Genomic DNA, 21,161 nt, shown 5'->3' with positions numbered 1-21,161 from the left:
GATTCTCTTACAGATCTCTCTTTCTTAAATTTTGGTGTGTTCTACCTCAAAAAAAGTTGGAAACTGTTTACAGCACTTTTACTGATAAATGCATGTGAGAAGACAAACTGATCTGTAGTTCTGAGACACTAGTGTACTACACTACATAACAATATCTATATTCCTTCTTCTAGCAAAAAAGCCTCTTCTCTGCTCAGCTGCCAGGACTTGACTATTAGGGCTTGAGGTAACTCTAGTCCTTCAAAAAAACTGCTAAAATGACTATTTTTCAATAATATTATTTCTAAAGGCAAGAAGAAACATTGAGCAGGAGGCTACCATGATACATTCATAAGCAAAACCCAAAAATAGACATAGACAATTATTTACCAGAGTTTTCTTAGATTAAATATAAGTTTAGTAAATTATTATTTACAAGAATGCTGGAAGAAATGAAAATTGTGACATCATCATGGAAGAAAAAGAAAGCAAGCTAAAAAATTATTACAGATAGAGTATATATTGCTAGAAAACCCTACACTGTGACATGGCAGAAGTTGCAGGCTCTTTATGGAGCTACTCCAGAAGATTTTCCTGGGGATTTTATTCCCCTTCTGTTCACAGCTTTTGCCAGGGAAAACAAAAGGCAGATGACTGATTTCTATTTCTCCAAACAATCCAGGAGGAAAAACAAAACCCAACACTTATGCCCTGCTGGCTATGTCAGGGGTCTATTCTGAGGTCTTTGTCAGATATCCTGGGCATCATTTTACTTCAGATTCCATCCATTTTCACTAGCAACACAAACCCAGCATGGCTCTAACAGGGAGAACAGTGCATCAAATTCAATCCACAATTCAACATGTGATTGTGTTACTACTGAAGATCAGATAAGCCAGATCAGATTACACAAGCAAGCATTAGTGAAGACTATCTCTAATTTAAATTTTAGAAAGCCTGGATTTGATGACATAGATCATAGTAAGTAACAAGAAAGATTCTGAAGTAACTCCTGTGCATATCTTCAATTTCTGATATGATGACAAATTATTGGACCCTCCTGGATGAAGCAAAGCCATAGTAGCCAGGCCACTGCCATACAGGCAGCCTTCCACAGCATCTTTGCAAATATATGAAAATTCAAAGTCAGTAGTTTAGAAATGAGGAAGTGGGATAGATTATTATTGCCCCATCAGAGATATGCCCTTCATGTTCTTCACAACTTTTCATTGGGCAGCAGTGAGTTACTGTGGTAATGCTTGTCTGATCTAGGCTTGCAGACTATCATTTGGAAAAAGAGGATTTCTTCTTGGTTTGAACACTAAGTAGAATAAATATACATCAAATAGCATTTAATTTATTTTTATATTACTGGTAAGAATTTAACTTCCTCAAATAGTCCTGAGTAGAGTAAGAATATATATCAACATCCTGAAAATGGAGTATCAAAACATTAACAATCACCAAACTAGAATGCATTTTAGACCATTAAAAACATTCATCAGCAATATCCCAGAACAGCCCAAATACATTTAGTCTTAATAGAAACTAGTACTCACCAATAAAATTTCAATGGTACCAAGAATGTACATTGCTCCTGCAAAGGTTGTGCCCAAGTAGAAACAAAGTCCCACTGCTCCACCAAACTCTGGCCCTAAAGATCTTGAAATCATGTAGTAAGAGCCTCCAGCTGTGAATTTAACAGAACAAAAAAAAAAAAAAAAAAAAAAAAAAAAGACAAACACACAAAACACCTCCAGGTCTTCAGATTAAAGATGGCAGTAGAGAACAAATATTTGAATCATTCAATCAACACAATCAAGATAACCACTGCATGTGTCTCCACTGACATGCTCATGCCAACACTGTAACCAATGTCTATACCATCTATGCAGTTAGAATGTATATTTCAATAATAATATCCCCATGTGCATTTTCTGTGGAACAGAAAGTGAAGACTAAAGAAAGAATAGGAAAAATTCCACCAGCTAAACAGAGGTAAATTAGAAAAGGATATACAGGTATAAATAGATGTGAATGAATTTTTAGCTTCTAACATTAAGCCATCAAACAATAAATTTGCAAAATAATTGCTTTATGAGACCAGGACAAAACAGAATATTTTCTACTGATTATTTCTATTTTCTGTGTATGAAACCATTGCCCCTTTCACCACAGAGCACATGTTTTTAGTACTGTTTAAAGGTGTTTGGTAGGGATGGATTGCTTTGTACACTTATATACTATTCACTTTGACCCTAAGTTCTTCAATTCTTGTCACTCTTACTTTCCCTCCCATATGTATCATTTATCTTATCTTTGATTAAAACAGGATCAAATGATTGATGGCAAAGATGTGCTGCAGATAGTAATTCCCAGAAGGCCCAGTTAAAGACTGCATCTCACATTAAAAAGTTATTTATAAAATCAATTAAAAGAAAACATGCATTTGACACAAAAGTATTACTTCTGATATTTGAGAACTATAAGAATTTCTTATCCCAGATTTAAACTTCCACCATTAGAGAATTTGCCATGTAAGATAAAATTCTTCATTACCTGGAACTACACCATTTGTTGCTATAGCACTCATTGAAATTGCAGTTAGCATAGTCTGTGGAAAGATGAAATAGAGGAAATTTAAATTACCAGAGTTTTGGAGGTGTTTTTTGAAAGATTGAGCAAAACAGTAATCAAATGGAACTAGACTGTTTTTTCCCCAAGATGTTTAATTTGGGATATCCATGCAACTCATCTTTTCAGCAGAAGATTTAGTTAACTTAGATATTTGACACAGTCTTTAAAAAATAACTGGAAGAATACAGACCATTGAATATACTAAAATATATGTTCATTATTACAATTAAAAAGTAGTGAAAACTAATTGTAACATTGTTATGATAACATCTACTAGTGGTCTCACATTCTAAAAAATTACTCTATGGATGAAATGCTGTGGTTTGATTTGTAGTTTATTATTCAGTTGTAAAAAGCAGAACAGTTCAGAATCTCAAAGCAAAAAATGAAATATTTGCTAAAGGCCAATTTAATAAAACTCATATAATGCTTGAAACAAAAGCTTACTTTGATCAACTGAAAACAATGTCCATACTGGTTAGACTGACACTTGACACTCACTGCTTAAATATTTAACCTATTTCTTTCAATTCAACCATACTGGTTAAATATAAGTTCAATTTAACAAATACAATTAAATATGGTTATTTTTCCCTGATACTCATATATTAGAAGATATCAGTACCCTCAAACAGAGGATTTGGCCAAGAGTTTAAAAAAGAAGTAAAATAAAGTTAACTTACACAAGCACAACACATAAACACAATGATGAAAGACTCAAGAACTCCAGCTGTTCCTACAATCCACGTTAAACGCAGGAAAAGGATGACTCCCAAGATGTTTTGCAAACAGGGAAGATACACACCAATAAAAGTGCCCATTCGTGGACCCTGGAAACAACGTGAGAACATCAATTCCTTTGCACTAAAAAATTTAAATCCATAAGCAGTTTATTCCATAAACACATATCACAAATGCTTATTGAACAAATGCCAAGTGAAGCTGAATGGTAGCTTCAGAGTGTCCAGTTTTGCAAATATTCACATACTATTTATGAAGAGAAATTCCTGAAAAGAGAGAAAACTATTTCTGATAGCAAACTCTCTTGTTCCACAAGAATTAGGATGAAATCTTGATAGGGATAAGATGGCCCTTTATCTGTTGATTGTAACACTTTACAAGCTTTTTCTGAAATACCAGTTACAGGCTAAAGTCACAGGTTGAAGACAAATTACTGCCATAATAAAAATAACATTTGTATTCTGCAAAAAGTTGATAACAAATTGCCACACAGCTGTCACAAAAAAATTATATTCAATAGTATTTTCAATTTTTGAAAAAGACACACAATGTATAAGACAGAGCAAGAAGTAATGCAGAGCTGACTATAATTTCTTTTTTTAAAAATTGTAAAACCTGCCATGACACAGTATATATATATATATATATACTTTTTATTTGCTAGTGATCATCATAGGTCAAGACACACACAAAAGCCTTCAGGCTTCATCACTAAAGTTTCAATCTCCTACACTTATGAAGAGAAATCAGGCTTTGAAATATTCTAGTTAGAATTAACAGTTATACACAGTAGCTTTCCTGTTACACAAGATGGTCTTAAATCCCATCTTGGGCTGTGAAAAATGGCAAGTAATTTAAATAAATAAACAACCAATGATGCTTTAGAAGTTATCAAAATTATTATGAAAATACTAAATTTTGAAGTATGTAGAAGGAATGAAGAATGCCATTTAGACTATATTTTTTATTTTTACCATCTTGGGAATTATCCATGTGCAGCATCAACACTACTGTCTCAATCACACCATTAAAAATGATACTCTGACAGGCTACTACTTAACTGTCACAATTTCAGAAATGAAATTAAGACACATACATAAAAACTGTGTTATCAGGCCACCACATGGCACACAAACAAGATCAAGTGCAAGTGAGGACACGATGTTCATTTGGCTAGTCAGCTCCAGAGGGAGTAATACGGTGCTGCATTGACAAAAACCTCTACACAGCAGCTGATTGGACAACAGGGTTCATATTAAGGAAAGTGTGAGAAGATCAGTGTTACTTTTCTCACATCTGAAGTTTATATTCAGATGAAATAAAACAAATATAGGTCAAGCACAACTAGACAAACAGAAAGAAAGCATGCTCATGAGCAAATGCAGGATAAGCAAAAAGTTAAACTAACAGCTGGACTTTATTCCTGACCCTTGCCCACTGTCCAACTTCCACTCAAAATCTCCCTTCCTGTCTGAAGGGAGCTTAAAATGAACTGCCCTTCTAAGCTTATTTTCAAACATATTTTCATCTCTGTCTTTTCTGCCCTGTGCTCATTTCCCTTTTACTCATCCTCATGTGCTTCTCTTTTCTTCATAGCTCAGCAGATAAATTCAGTGGCAGCACCTCTTCTCCTACACAGACGGATGACTCCTAGCCCTGTCCCTTCCCAGCATCTACCTTAATTTTCCTAGTCACCATGCTCATTATGCAGCTCATCATCCCTCCTTTGCCATAAGTTTTTTACTCTGTCAGGTCATATGCTTTGATCCAAGCTTTCTCCTTCTGAAACAGCCCCTGCTCATAGAGGGATCAATCCAACATGCCACTACAGACTCCAATTGTGGCATACATTCCACTTCTACAGACACAGATACACACTTTTGGTATCCAATAGACAGACAACCCTTGATTAATTCACTTCACTTCTAGCAACTGTGTTTACCAATGTGTCAAACAGAGCATACGCCTTCCCTTCTCCCACGTAAAATATTTTTGATGTTTGCGACAAAGCATTTTCTCAGAATGCATCCATTAAGTTTTAATCACAAAAAACAAAGAAAGCTATTCAAAAAAAACTACTGTCATGTTAAGAGGTGCAAATATGATTATAGATTTAAAAGAGTGACCTGTTTCATCTCAAATTTGCCTTAATATAACTCCCTAAGAACCTAAGCAGTTAAAATATATTAATAAACCTGCAAAAAGTCCTTCTATATGCTCACTAGAGATAGATAACAGGTACTGATGCTTGTACAAGTTCATAAGGAAGAAGGAAAGGAAAGAAGAAGAAACTGGGTATACTCCACGTACCAGATCTTAGCTTTGCACATATTTTATCTAGGGGTTTTATAGCCAAGTCTTGCTAAAATATGTTAACAAGAACATCAAATTAACACAAGTGCTGCTGCAAATGCTTCAGTTCTAAGCATGGTATTACAAATCTTACTCCAATTTTTAGGTTCACATATTCTCTTTCCAGGCTGAAAAATGCATCTCTTATAGCTAGCTTTGTCTTGATGAATTATCAGAAATATAAATACCTTGACTTCCTTTCGTTTGCTGTCGTCATCTGCTTCATGTTCCACCACTCCTTGGGTCAGATTAGTGTAGTTTGCTAGTTTATTCAGAAGAGATGACACCATGGGGTTACTATCCATTTCTTCCTGTTGGATTTTGAAGAATACTGTATTTATTTTTTAAATAGATTTTTTTTTAAGTCATTATTTTATGATACTACTTCAAACACACACTCAACAGTACATGAATCAGCCCTGATTCAGCCAAATAAAAAAATCAGCATGAAAAAATACCAGTCATCTTCCAAACAACAAGAAAGTTCTATTCTTTTTGGAAGTTTAACTCTACATGGCTATGTTGCACCATTTCTTTCATATTTTCACACTATCTTACATTATGCAGCTCAAATATAAGGAAAACCTAGAGAAAAAAATAGATTTTTAAAATTACAGTGGTCTATCACAACACAATCTTTAGTGGATTGTACTGGTAGGGTTGAGTCATTAGGGTGTTTTTCCAGCATCTTGCTTGTGTTTAGAGAGTGACTTCAAATGATTTCTCAAGCACTAAACTGCTTAAGTATCTCTCTACTGCTGAAGGCTCACATATTTTATCTCACACCGGGCATACTAATTGCCAAGTGTTAACTTGTTGAAAATTCCCACACATATGCATATCACACATAATTGTACATAGGTAAACCTTGAGAAGAATGCAACAGCAGGGTGGCTAAACAATGTTGGAAGCACCTTGTTTTTGTTAACAGCAAGCATCAGGGCAAGACCAGTTGATGCTGCTCAAGCAGAACAACTAAGGCTTTTACTACAAATACTACTTAATTGCAAAAGTGGCCCCTAAAAGTACTAAATTAATATGCTTTTTTCACTAATTGCTTGTAATCATTCAGTTGAGTAAGAAGGTATGAAACATCCATTATAAAGTAGATGTTTACATTAACGATTGCTATGGTGTGTTCTACACTGTAGTTGAACAATACAACTAAGTCATGGTTTATAATTTTTATAGCTTTGCTGCTTTACAAAAAGTCTGTAATTCCTCTGTTGAACAAATTATTTTGCTAATCCTTTTAAAACAGAATACTGCTTTCTTAAAAAAACAGGTTTAACTTCCAGCGGCTTTCTCTAACAATGTCTAGATCCTAGTCCAAAAAATTTAAATGCGTGAAGACATATTTCATATCTCCACATTAATGCACAACAATATTTACTGTTTTTACCTATATATCATTCAAACCCACTGAAATAGAATGTTAGCAGAACCAAATTATGTGAATGTTATCAAGACTCATTTCCCGCCCCCCCACCCTCAAATTTTAAGACCGAAAGAAAACAGGTGATTGCTCACCTCCATTAAAGGTACAATATGTTTTTGGAGTATTTAACTTACCTCAAAGAGAGCCATATTCTTTCCTTCATACATGTTTTCTCTGCCCAATTCTGCATTGTTAATAAATGGACTACTTTCTCTGGCATTCCCATCCCCTAGTGGAAAAGCAACACAATTAAAAACAAGAGAAAGAGTGGTGGGGAGGAGAGAATATACCATAAAAGACAAAGGTGGGGGGAAGTCTACATTATACCATAAAAGAAATAGTCAGAAGACTCTGGTTTAAGAACTGGTTCTAAATAACACCATAGGTGGCTGCAAACTCAGTTTTTATCTCAGACACAGGGACATTAAACATTTAAGGAAATTAATTTCAGCTTAACAGTCTTTCTATAGCATTCCATCTCTTAACTCTTAACTAGAATTATTCTTTCACACATTTCTTTCTCCCCTACCATTTCTAGTTTCCCTAAAAACACTTGATAATTGCACTTCACATAAAGGTTTTGGGTATAGAATAAAATAATCCCCCCAGCTAACATTTTTATTACTTTACTGACTCCCTCAAAAAACCTCCAGTAGTTGAAGCAGGGATTTATGAAATACAATGCAAAAGGAATTATTTTGAAAAGGTTGTGGGGACTCTTCCCTGGAATGTTATACTTAATATATTCCTTATTGAAATATAAATAGCATTAACCTGTAGCTCTACTGAGCTGCTCTGGTACATCTCTCCAAAAATACAGCATTACTTTCACTGCCTTTCAGCCCACGAACTACAAAAACTATTACATGCTGACACTGTCCCAACACTGGCATTTCCAAATAATCTCAAGTCCTTGCCAGTGCCACTTTGCCTGTCTGCCCTTTTGCCCTTATATCCACAGATTACAGCAATAGCACCTACACAGTCTCTTCACTACAGAATTAAAGAACAGCTGGAGAACAAGTTGTACTCTTTTCCCCATCTCCTTCCTCTGCTCCTTACAGGACACTTATCCCCATATGAAATCCCAGAAGAAAGCTCTAGCAAATGTGTACACTAGTCTCAGCACAACGTATTATCTTGGTTGTAAACCAGACAGAAATAGATCTCAGTATCTCAAATATAAGAGGGTCTATGGATTTCCCACCACTAATTTCCTGTCACTCTCACACTATCACTATACTTGCTGGTATCATGGCATAGAAACCACATACGAGACACAAAAGATTACAATTTTCCTAAAAATTAGGGCTCTACAGTTAGCTCCTCAGTCCAGAGAAGAAAGGGTGATTAATTCACACATCCAATATATCTCCTTCTCTCCATATCCACAAACTTTCATTTTTCTGTTTCTCTACAGTTCATATTTGGTCTCTCACTACTTCAAGTCCTACAGCCTGGTTAGGTGCCCCTCCTCCAACAAAGGTTAATGCAAGGCCAGCAGAAGAAGCACTGTGAACACTAAAGAATCTCCCTAATGAACTAACACCTTGGGATGTTTCACAGTATATGGAACACGTTGGTTTCACACCAGATTATCTGAGAAATTGACATTTATCCTTTAATGGGCTCCACTGTGCTTAGAGAAAGGTTCAATTAGCTTTTTCACAGACAACAAAAAGAAATTCTGTCCTGAAAAAAATACATCCTGCTTCTTCTTATCATTTTGCTCAACCATGTGAGCACTAGGACTTCTTGCTTAAGACATTGCATTTTCTTTCCAAGATTTTCAAGCATTGGTTTTCTGTTAGCTCCATTCCTGAAATCATCCCATTATTTCTGCTGAAGCTTTTATAAACCATTAAAAGGTACATTCACAAGTTAAAGGTACACTAAAAGGTACATTCCCAAGTTAAAATAAAAATAAGTTTGCTTGATTTCAGTCTTGCTGAGACCACGCTTCTACCAACTTTCTCACCAACTGACAGTTGGTATCTGTAATTATTAACTAAATATTAATGCTTTTTTCAAGGTACTTCCAATCCCTTCAGAAAGGATTACTCTTCAAAAAATGAAATTTCAATTATTGTTTTGCATTCATATAGAGTATAATGTCACTGGAGTCATTCCTTCAGTGAGTATCATCAGACTAATCTAAACACCAAAAGGGTAGCAAAAAAATAACGTGAATCAGTATTCATCATTCTGAGATTAAAGACTATAGTTTTGGCTGACCAGTTCTGGACATAAAAATCAGTATCTCAGCACTACATAATAAGTATTTTAAATTGTAGGCAGGAGAATAGTGAAGCTGTCCTTTATATGTTTGCATTTCTAAATAGTTACTTGGCTTTGCTCCAAAAGGAAAAAGCTCAGAGCACAACATCTCTAACAAACATGTCTTGTTAAACGCACCTAACAGGCTTCAAACAGAAAAATGCAGAAATTAGGATCTGAAGAACAGGAAACCTTTTTCAATGCTTACAACCAATATTCTGCCTATTTCAAAGCTTTCTAACGATAGTCTTCAAAACAGTCTGGTAGTGACAGATTGCAATAAAGTCCTGTTTCTCTAATACAGATCTCTTTTTGTATTTGTGTATGTTTGGCACAGCATTCTGATAGTTAATGCTGATCATGTCAAATATTATTTTAGTTTCACTTGAAAGAGAATCAATGCTTAAAAAGTGAAGACAAAAGCAAACTGACAAGTACTCTGTCATCTGCAGTTTGCTTACTACTACAATTATCAAAAAATTATTAGAACCATAGAATCATAAAAGCATTAAGGTTGGAAAAGAGCCCTAAGATCAGGTCTAAACTTTGACTGAACACTACCATGCCAAATTAACATAGCACTACGTGCAACAACCAGTCATTTCTTGAACACCCCCAGGGACAGTGGCTCTACCACCTCCCTGGGCGGTCCATTCCAATATTTAACCACCTTTTCAGTAAAAAAATTCTTCCTCATGTCCAACCTCAGCCTCCCCTGATGCAGCTTGAGTCCATTTCCTCTAGCTGATTGCCAGTTGCCTGGGAGAAGAGGCCAACCCCCACCTTGCCACAACTCCTTCCAGCTAGTTACAGAGAGTGATAAGGCACCCCCAGAGCTTCCTTTTCTTCAGGCTGAATGACCCCAGCTCCCTCAGCCACTTCTCATCAGACTTGTGCTCCAGACCCTTCACCAGTTTCATTGCTCTTCCCTGGACACAGTTGGCAACTCAACACCTTTCTTGAAGAGAGGGGCCCAAAACTGAACACAAAACTCGAGGTATAGCCTTAACAGTGCTAAGTACAGAGCAACAAACACTTCCCTAGTCCTGCTGGCCACACTCTTTTCAGTTGAGGCCAGGATGCCATTGGCCTTCTTGCCCACCTGGGCACACTGCTGGCTCATATTCAACCAGCTGTTGACTTGCACCCCAAGGCCCTATTTTGATGAGCCACTTTCAAACCTCTCTTCTCCCAGTCTGTAGAGCTGCATGGGGCTGTTGTGCATGACCTGGGCCTTTGCCTTGTTGAACCTCATACCTGTACCACAGTGGCTAACCTCCAGTTATCTGGAACCTCCCCAGTTTATCAGGACTAACAATAATGGCAGAGAAGGGCTTGCCAAGTTCTTCTGCCAGCTCCCCCAGTACCCTCTGGTGGGCCCCATCCTGCCCCATACACTTGTGAATGCCTAAGTGCTCAACAGATCACTGATTACTTTTTCTAGATTACAGGGGTCAGTTCTGCTCCCCATCTCTCTCTACCAGCTCTGGGGGCTGGCTGCCAAAGGATAAAGCTTCTTTCTGTTGAAGACTGAGGCAAAGAAGGCACCTCAGACTTCCTCATCCTTTGTTACAATTTTTCTCTTCACATCCAATAAAGGATAGATTTTCCTTGGTCCTCTTTTCATTGTTAATATATTCATAAAAACACCTGGAAAAATTTTTGCGTTTTCATCACTGCTGCCAACAAAATAAAAAAAAAAAAAAGCAAATTTTAAAACATCACCTTTTGAAGTATGCTTATTTAATATGTTTAAATTTACAGTGAGTCTTGTTAACATGTAAGACAAATTGACATGTATTATATCATTAATTAGAAAGAACTAGTTTCAGAATCTCAATACAGAGGCAACATCTATGGTGAAATTAACCAAAAAACAATCTCGATCTTTAGCTCATCCTTTCTTCAAAAGAAGATTCAATAGGAAAAAAAATGATTCATTAGAAAAACAGAACTAAATAAAGATAGGGTTAACACTTCACAAATGTTGTAAATCTTGCCCCTCATGCATCAAGTGGACAACAGAAAAAGCTATTTCAATTATTTCTACTGAGGTAAAATGGAATACAAAAGGATTAAATATTTCATTTCACTAGTAAGTCTCAAGCCACCTATGGTTTATCTTAACCCTATCCCTTTGAATTCTATGAGGAAACTTTGAGATAGTCAAATAATAGAATCATGTAGGTGGGGAAGGAGCCATTGAACTCAACCATTCACCTAACGACGCCAAATTTACCACTAAACAACGTCCCTAAGCACCACACCTACACCCATTTTAAACACTACCAGAGACGGTGACTCAGCCACTTCCTTGGGCAGCCCATTCCAATGCCTGCCAAGTAAATCACCTTTTCCTTAGGATTCTCTGAAATTGTGTCTGTTCAAACAATTCTCAAGTGTGAGCTCAGTGGAACATAAAATAAAAATTACAACTTCTGATGCAGCTTCAGACATGCCTTTAGGCTGCATTTCTTGTTGCAGTTGCTGCAACCGAAGCACTCCAAAAATTTATACTTCCTGTTGCTTGATTTCTGAAAGTAACTGTTTATGCTATGTTTCATCTGTCTTCTGACACAAAAAAAAATTGCCTGTTGATGTCATACTCCATGCCACCCAACACAAGTCATCAAAGCCTAAGTTTTAAAAATATTTCTACCCCACACCTATCTTAAAAATGATTATGACAATTTTTAATCTGATACAGAATGTTCATATAACCTAGCACAATTCTGTGCTTATGGCTGGACCAGTAGACAAACTAAAGCCATAACTAATGTACTTTTCCTAAAAGCTAGTGTGGCATTTGCTGTGTTGATGAGACATGCAAAAAGCCCTACTCTTGATTTCTACAGATACTCAAGCACTGTGATGAGTGGTTACATGGAAATTAGTTGCAACAGTGACATTTTCTTTTGTAAACAAGACACACAGCTGCAAGAAGAGAAGGTAAGAGATATGTCTCAAGGTAATATTCAGTGTGTTGATGCAGATCACCACAATCTGCACTCCCATACACTCCAGTCCCCCAAATACCAATGCTGTATAACCCACACAAATAATCTAAAACTATCCAGGGCTGCGCTGGACTTAAATTTTCTGATAATGTCATTAGATGATTGCTTATTAACACTTCCACACACCAAACAAAACTTAGATAAAATTTTTTGCATGTCACAATTCAGTGTTGGTCACAGAGGCAAAAGACAGCACAATGTCCAAATTCATATTCTTCAAAAGTTTCAGAGTAGTGATCGTCACAAATACCAACAAGTAGATTACTTTTAAGGTATGTTAACAATTAAAAATTTCTAAGCTGATCCAAGCTGGCCCAATTTATATAGTGTAAAACAGAGCCCAACAGGATTGCTTAAACATGCAGATGCCACCTTCACAAAAGAGGTCATCCTCTTATTCAGAGGTTGGACCCGATGATCTCCAGAAGTCCCTTCAAACTCAACAATTTTGCAATTCCCCTCTCATGCTTATTACTCACCCATTGCACCCCTGTATCATACTGTTCCTCGCAGGAACTGAACTATTAATTGTAAATGCCTACGCTGCCACTAGAGACAATCAGCATAGGAATAAGGGATTACTCAAAGAGAAACAACTTCCTTAGCATTCATGACAATCACACTAAACTCCCACCTCTGCTTCTTTCCTCACCACTGAACCACAAGCAATAGAGTATGAAAAAAATATGTTACAACTTTCTTGTTACAGAAAAAGTGACAGAGAAAGGCTAGAGGTAGACAAGGAAACAACCATATAAGAGATCCTAAATTTACACTATGATGCGTTCAAGAGATTAGGACAAAAATATTTGACTACCTAATCTGATTTCCCACCTTTCCGCAGGCTGCGGAATTTTATTTGAGCATTAAGCTCAATAACATTGGAAAAAAATCATATTGAAATTTAAGCAGTGTATCTCTTGATGTTTTCATAACTGGAATAAGAAAAAAAACCTATTGATTTATCTAAAGATTAAGAGTTTTTAATACTGAAAACATCTCAAATTTTTCCATATTTCTATTTAAATTTGGCTCTTTCAAACTTCTAGCTATAACATCCTAGTAACTGCCTCCAAATTTAACCACTTACAAGTATTTTCTCTCTGTGAAGGTAACCATACTTATTCAAATAATCTCAACCTATCTCTCTCGTAGAAGTTAAGTTCCTAAAGCATCTTTCTAACTTTTAAATTATTTTTGTGGAAACATTCTGTACAGGTTTTAAGCTACACAAAACCAAAACAATTCAAACTTTGAAAATCAAATACAGTCTTCTAACACCATCTCAGCAATGCTATTTACAGAAGTATAATCGTCACCTCTCTACTCCAAGGATCAGGCTAGCCCTCTTTACCACAGCATTAAACCAAGCTCATGATATTCTATTCCAGTCTGACCCCTAAATCCTTCCCAGATTCATTGCATCCTCACTGTCCCACACTGTGCCTGCCATCATTATCCATATCCAAGTAATGCTCCTAATGCTGCTATTTACTTTTGTATGCAAACACGTTTTGTCCAAAGAAGCAAGCACCTTTTTCTCCTGACGTCCTATAAGAGTTTAACATCTATGTAAAAAATAAAAGCAGATTGCTTCCATATGACAAAAGAATACAGGTGTTGTTCAAAGGAGTGAGAATTATATAAACTTTTGAACCACATGACCTCAAATAAAATAGCTCAGCTATGATAATGTCTAACTGTTCTCCAAACAAGTACATGTGCAAAACTAGAAAAGCTTTGATTCCCACTAGAAATTGCTAATTTTATATGCTGTCATCTAAAGCAGAACTGCAGTTGGAGAATAATCCTTCACAGAAAAGTTCTAACTATTCATAGTTTGCAAAGGGCAATGCCTAATCACAGTCCATGTACCTTGAGGTAGGTTCTGGTTAGCCACATACAGGTGAAATGTATCAGTTTTTTAAAAAAACAGTGGTAACATTTTCATTCAGATAGTATTAGGTCACATTAAGAACAAACCACTGCAAATTGAGAATATGAAAATGAGAGCCTGTTTGCACAAGAGACAGCAAATATTTAATGCTAATGTAACAAAAGTTTTTAAGGTAAAAATACATACAGTTCAAAAGTCAGTAAAGCTGATGTATGTGAGTGTTGCATCCAAGAAAGCTGACTGTGGCAAAACCTGCAATTCTATCTTCTCTATCATGCATATTTACTTCCTGTATGTTCAAGGTTTTGATTGGCAGGCAAGTAAAGAGAAGTCATAGAATCTTATAAATTAAATGTTTTAACACTTCCAACCTAAATCCACATATTGAAGCACTATATAGTCAAGTTTTTAAAAGCCACTACCTAGCTATAATGCAAATCCTGAAAAAGGCATCAATAAACTTGTTTGAACCCATCTTGGCTCAATTTTTGTGTCATATTGGTTTAAGAATTCAGTGCAACCTAATTCAAAGTTTCATGTTATTGGGCTCTTTTTAGCAGTTAAATGTCTAAATATATTTACTACATCACAAATTTCTTGCAGAATTTTTAGTGATGATTACATAATCTATATGCTATCTTGATATGCAGAACAAAGTGTATTTAAGTCCTTTGTAAATAAACCTCTTTACATAAAGGACAATTCTAATATTACATCCATCACCAATGTTATCAACATTGCCAAGTTTTAGATTTTCTTTACTTAGGCTACTATTATAATCAAGCACATCTTACTTCTAATGAAAACACTGCAAAAGCTCTTTATAAATTCTTTAAAATACGGCTGTAAGTACCAGAATCTCCTATTTCAGTAAGAAAAATATTAGAACCACAGTATTGTCTTTTAAAGAGACTCACTTGGATTTGGCCCATTTTCTTCATAATCTTGTTCTCTCATGATTAAAGAAAATTAAGTCGGTCTCCTCTGCTGATTCTTCAGGTATCAAGAATTGAAACAAGAAACCAACAGTTCCTTCCTCCCAGCTTAGTGTAAGACCTCAAATCCTGTTTCTTACTAGCATTGGATTAATCCTGAAACAAGTCATTAAGGCTTCAGGCAGCATGAAGCACCCACATGACACAAACTACATGACAGTCATGTTATGTAGAACTCTCATTTAGAACTCTCTAAAGAGAATTAAGCTGAAGGATTTTCATCAGCAATTAACACCCTGCTTAGTGAAATGGGAAGGATCGAGTCACTGAAATAGCCCACATCTTCATCTAGTAAGTACTTTTAAAGTTTTATTTCTACCAAATAAATTCACTTTAAAATATCTCCACTAAACAGATCAGTAGAGATTAGCAACACATAGTATTAACCTATTCCAAAGACCAATCTACTATTAAAAAACTATTTTAAGTACATATTTAAGTAAATATATGTACCAAGTACATATTAGCAGACCTTAAATAAGTCAGTTAGTTTTTAACTATTGATTTTACGTAGAAATAGTTGGCATTTATTCTACTTAAGACGTAGCAATAAACACTTTAAAATATAATTCTAGAAATTTTGTAAGCTCTTTTTAAAAAAAAAATTAAATTATAAAGGTTTATTTTTAAGACTGGCAGCAGAATTTGTTCATTCTCTTTCAAATTAAATATGCCATAATATGCATTAATATATTACACATTCTATACCAGTCTTAAACAACTTCATACAAAGTGTTTCAATTTCGTTAAGTGGATGTTAATGATAGGAACAGACTAGCTCCTGGGATTAAATCTTTGAATAACATCCAAAATCTATTTTTCTCTGATCAAAACATCTCTGCCACAAGCATGGTCAACTGTGGAAAGTCTGTAAAGGCTGAAGGGTTGACTGTAAATACACTAGACTTCTCAGTGAGATTAACCTATGCTCCTCCATTGCACATATGCACACACACACACCCCTGTGCCAACTAGTCTCTGGTTCTCCAATAAAAAACATTTTACAGAAATTCCCAGCATCCATGCTTCATTAGTTATATGATGACTTCTTTGTAAATGATCAAGTTTGTCATTACTATTCCTTGCATTTGAAGGTCCTCAATTTTAAAAAGATTTTGCAGGAGTTAGTTCTCACATTAGTTTCTAAATGAGAAACTCCTGTGGTGAGGTAAATAATACTACGGGATGCTGAAAATACTAGCTATGCCTTGAAACACCTGATACACAGAGCTGCTAAAGAAAGCTGACCAACTTCACAAATTTTTACAGGTCTATCTAGATAGTCACTACAAATATGTGTGGAGAAAATAAACAAAATACCCAACACAAATCAAACAAAAAAATTTCCTATAAAACTTCATACCTTGCTGCCTACAGACTCATATTTCCTCCTCTTGTTTCAACCATTCACTAACCCCTGACTACCCTTTCTTTGTAGTATATTATAAACACATTAAAAGGCACATCTGCTTTCTGCTACTTTGTATTTGAGTCAGCAGGCTGCACCCTTAACTATGCTGTTCGCTTGAAGTATTAGTTTCCGTTCTGCCTCTTCTGAAGTACTGCTGTGACTAGTGCTACAGTCCAGCCCCACAGCCACTCACAAATGTCTTCCCCTCCTTCACATACATCAAAGTATCATATGGAATTGCTATGGAATTTCAGAATATTATGAAGGGGTGCAGATCATAGAGTAAGAACATCCCAGGTTACTCCTTTACCACAAAGATGACTATCAGGCAAGAATGTCTGAAAGGGGATAAATGCACAAAATTGTGCACTAATTGATAAGTGCCTTGCTAATAAGAATCAAAACTACTTTATTTTTGATCTAGTGACTAGACAGCATAGAGTTGATTCCCTCAAAAAAATTAGCATTGAGTTTGATGTGACAGGTTTGTCAGGTTTTTGTGTGTTTGGCAGGTTGGAGTTTTTTTAAGAAAAGGTAATAGTGCAGTCAAGGAAAAACTACTTGGTTTTTAAGACAGACAATTCAATCAAAACTGATAACATGCTAGATTTCTAAACAACTGGAATGAAATAGCAAGATGAGCTATAAAGGCTAAGGATAAGTCAAATGGGGAGTTCCCATTCTCCTCTTTTTTATTTTCATTTCTGCTCTCAGCCTTACCCACCCCTCATCTTGACACAACCCTAGTCATTCTCACTTTTTGTGGCACTCCCCTCAACTCAAAAACATGGAAAGCATGCCTTTTACCATTGCAGCAGTTTAGTTTACTCAGTTTAGCATGCTGAACCAGGCCAGTGAAGTATCTGATGATCAAGTGCAGGAAAAAGGAAACAAACCCAATGACGCAAAGGAGGACAAGGAAAGAAATAATTTACTTCTTAACCTTTTTCTGAAGGCTGGAGCAGTGAGAAGGGCAAGAGGAGTCCTTCTCTGAGCAGCAGGCTTTTAGATGGGCTTAACTACAGCAGCTTTTAGCTGTACTAACATTTCAGAATTCTTTAGTTTTTTAGCTTAGAAGAATAACTCAAGAACAATTAATTGATTACACAGCTTTAACTTAACAATTCCATATGATAACCAAAGCAACAGTAAGTAGTGCATCTTTCACTCCCAAAACTCTCTGTCAGAGGGTAGCATTTAATCTCTTCACAAAGTCAGCGCTCTTCGCCTAGAATTTATGTACAAATCAATGTCTTCCCTTTTCAATGTTTTCCTCTCTACTTCCAATTTTGCAGACACACAGGAAGAGTCATACATAAATTATTTAAACATATCTTGCAACTGTAACTACAAGTTCCCAAAACACTACCTAATCACATCAATAATTATTTATTTTTTTTTAATCTTTGGCCTTTAGGGTCGTGATAAACCATTATATCCATTCTTCCTCTCACCTTCCCAGGATTTAAAAAGGTTCCAAGCTTTTCAGATGCTTCATATATACATACAGTCTAACAAATCCTATCTAACTATGCCTGTATGTACATCCAGTATTTTGAGATGCCATCTGAGTAAACACCATACACCATGCCTCTCTGACTAGCTCTTCTACTACCAAAAGAAAATTTGTCTAGACTAATGCTGTATACTAGTCATTCATCAAGTACAAGAAACAAACTGTTGCCACAGCTTATATTGTTTTGGTTTTTCTATTGCATTTAGTTTGGAAAAAGAAGTGGCACTTACTAGTAACTACTAGTTACTGGAACACTTAGTCATCATTTGCATATACTGAGGGAAAGGCAACTACATGCAGTATATATCTTTTTATGGGTAAATAAGGTTTAAGAGTAAAAAGCTTTGAAAGAAAATAACCCAACTTTGTCAGCTTGGTGTTTTATTATATTAGCTTCCTAAAATAATGTAAATATATTAAGTTTGCAAAATATCTGTTTTTATCTCTACATCCCACAGAATTAGCCTTATTTACCTGTCATCTGTACTACAAAAATAAGATGCCTTTTACAGCCCCCCATCTATTCACCTGTTATCATCTAACAAAGTTAATCCCCCCCACCCACGCCTTTACAGAAGGTTGTAACAGAGCGTCCAAAATAAAGTGCAAGACGTGAACTAGTTCTCGTAGTGCTAGCAGTGATTCACACACCATACTTGGTATTGCTGCTGCAACACGCTTCGGAAAAAGGAAGTGTTAAGAAACACGAGAATTAATGCTTTCCGAGCAGCGCCTTGTCATCCAAGTGAAAAATCACTCCTTTCCCCAGCAATCGGGTGGAGAGACACCAGCACGCCTGCAGAGGGGCTGTCCCGAGCAGACCCTCACTCGCGGTGCCCGAGCTCCTCCTCCGGCTTCGTCCTGCTCCCGCAGGAGGCTCCAGGAGCGAGGCCTAGCGGGAAGCAAGGCTCCCAGCGCGACCGCATCCCGTAGCAAACACCTCCTCAACCCTAGACGCTGTATCTGATGCGAAAGCACATGGCTGGACAAACACCTGGGGCAAGCCAGGTGAAACTGCGCTCTTCTCCACAGTCTGGATCTTTCCTCTCAGCCCTCCCTCCAGTGAGCTCCAACAGCAGCTAGCTTTTAAAAGAGCCTAGTGGTTGGACTGGATGGTCTGATCTCAGAGGTCTCTCCCAGCTCAAGCGACAGACTGTGGGTGTTCTCCCGGCCTGCTGCCGCGCCGTGGGCGGCGCCGCTCCGGTGGCGGCGGGAGGCGGACTGCGCGCCCCGCGCCGCCCCGGGCAGGCGCCGCGCCCGGCCGCGGGCTGCTCCGCTCCCCGGCTGGAGCCGCCCAGGAGAACTTCCTCCTTCGGGCCGGCGGCGCTGACTAATGGAAACAAAGAGAAACAAGCTCTCAGCCACCCCAGGCGCCAGACTTTCGCCCTCTCCCGAAGCGCGCCTCTCCACCTGGGCAGGTAGCCCGGCATCGCTGGCTGCACGGGGCGGTGCGGCCCCTCCGCAGTGCTCGGGGCTCGCCCCGGGCGGCAGACCCGCTGCTCCGCACGCACGGAGCCCGCGCTCTCTGCGCGCCCTGACCCCCGACGCTCCCCCGCTCTCTCACCGGCGCCCCGCTCCCTCTCGTCGCCTTCATCCTCCTCCTCGTCTCGCTGCTGCCCATCCCGCTGCCGGCCCTCGCCCTGCGCCTCCACCGGCACCACGGTGAAGCTGGTCGGCATGGTGCAGGCGGCCCCGGGCCCGCTGGCGCCTCCCTCCTCGGCGGGCAGCGGGCAGGGTGAGCCGGGCGCTGCCGCCTCCCTCACGTGAGAGCCATTTCCTCAGGCGGCGGGGGGGGCGGCTCCGCGCCACCTCCCCTCACGGCTCCGCCGGGGACGGACGGCGCCGGGCCGCGGCTCCGGGGCACGGGCACGGCCCCGGGGCAGCCCCTCGGCCTCAGACCCGGCCTGGCAGTGTCCCCGCAGCGCTGAGACCACCCGGCTGCTGCTCCTGTGAGGCAGAGGAAACTGCCCTCCGGAGGAAATCAGAGCCGCGCTGTAGGACCTTAATCCTCCATCACTGAGGGGGTGACAGCATCTGGGAGGCCCAAGCGGGAGATTCATGGCCACTTTTTGGACAAGTGGAAAAAGTCCGCTGTGTGCCTTTGGACCACCAGGACATAAAGGTCTGCTCTCCTACGCAGCAGCCCTGGTTTGCAGTGGGCGGCTCAAGGTCCTGGGATTCAGGCTGGAGTCAGCATTTAAACTCTGACCGGCAGTGCAGCAGATTCAAAGAGTCGGTGGATGAGCAGTGTATCAAATTAAATATTAATGATGTAGCATTAGTGGTGAGATATAGCTCTTGGTTACCTCCAGCTTCCGTCTCAAAGGAAGTTGTAACATCTCCACTCCAAAAATAGAGAAAACAGATTTAGAAGCCAAGGGCATTTTTTTGGTCTCCTGTTCTTCTACCTTCCCAGCAAAGCACTAGAATAAATCAGTCAGTCTGTACCTGTGTCTTTTGGAAGAGGACTCTGGTGGTTTTGTGGGTCCCATACCACATTGGGATGGCAGATGTCTATGTAACACTACAATCTCTCCCATAGCTTAAAGACCTTCAGAGAAGGGGTAGGCAAAGTGATTCTGGTCATCAGAGCTGGCAGTAAGCTGGCAGATGTGGAGCAAGAAAAGGACATGGAGATATGCATGGTGACATTTTGATACCTGGTAATGGGCTTCCCATTGAAACCATGGTGTCACTACAGTAATGAGAATAGCAGCTACATGAAAAAAGATTTTCTTCAGCCTCCCTCAGTTTTTCCAAGCTTAAAAAAGCAACAGGAATGGTTTCATTGCTAATGATAGCTGATCTCCAGTATTAATGTTATCTGCAGAAGTAAAGATGCTTTGGGGCAGTTTTTAATGTTAAAGTTCATTTTGTTATGGTATAAACTATTATGAAAAT

General features: G+C 38.3%; 1 protein-coding gene across 2 annotated transcripts in view; it reads right to left on the bottom strand.

The window, feature by feature from the left end:
* The window catches only part of LOC130249511 (solute carrier family 12 member 7-like), a 56,993-nt gene extending 36,959 nt beyond the window's left edge, over positions 1–20,034 (bottom strand). Inside the window, exons 1-6 of one of the 2 annotated variants that reach the window (XM_056484363.1) lie at positions 19,825–20,034; positions 7,282–7,376; positions 5,898–6,020; positions 3,300–3,446; positions 2,539–2,593; positions 1,539–1,669 (exon numbers count right to left, since the gene is read on the bottom strand). In XM_056484363.1, the coding sequence (XP_056340338.1) occupies positions 1,539–1,669; positions 2,539–2,593; positions 3,300–3,446; positions 5,898–6,020; positions 7,282–7,376; positions 19,825–19,939 (666 nt within the window). In that variant the 5' untranslated portion in view covers positions 19,940–20,034. The remainder of the gene's footprint in view (positions 1–1,538; positions 1,670–2,538; positions 2,594–3,299; positions 3,447–5,897; positions 6,021–7,281; positions 7,377–19,824) is intronic. The other variant, XM_056484364.1, reaches the window with a different exon arrangement.
* Between the last annotated feature and the right edge of the window lie 1,127 nt (positions 20,035–21,161).

Source organism: Oenanthe melanoleuca, chromosome 2 (genome assembly GCF_029582105.1).
Source record: "Oenanthe melanoleuca isolate GR-GAL-2019-014 chromosome 2, OMel1.0, whole genome shotgun sequence".
Lineage (NCBI taxonomy): Eukaryota > Metazoa > Chordata > Aves > Passeriformes > Muscicapidae > Oenanthe > Oenanthe melanoleuca.
This window is presented reverse-complemented; position numbering and strand designations above follow the sequence as displayed.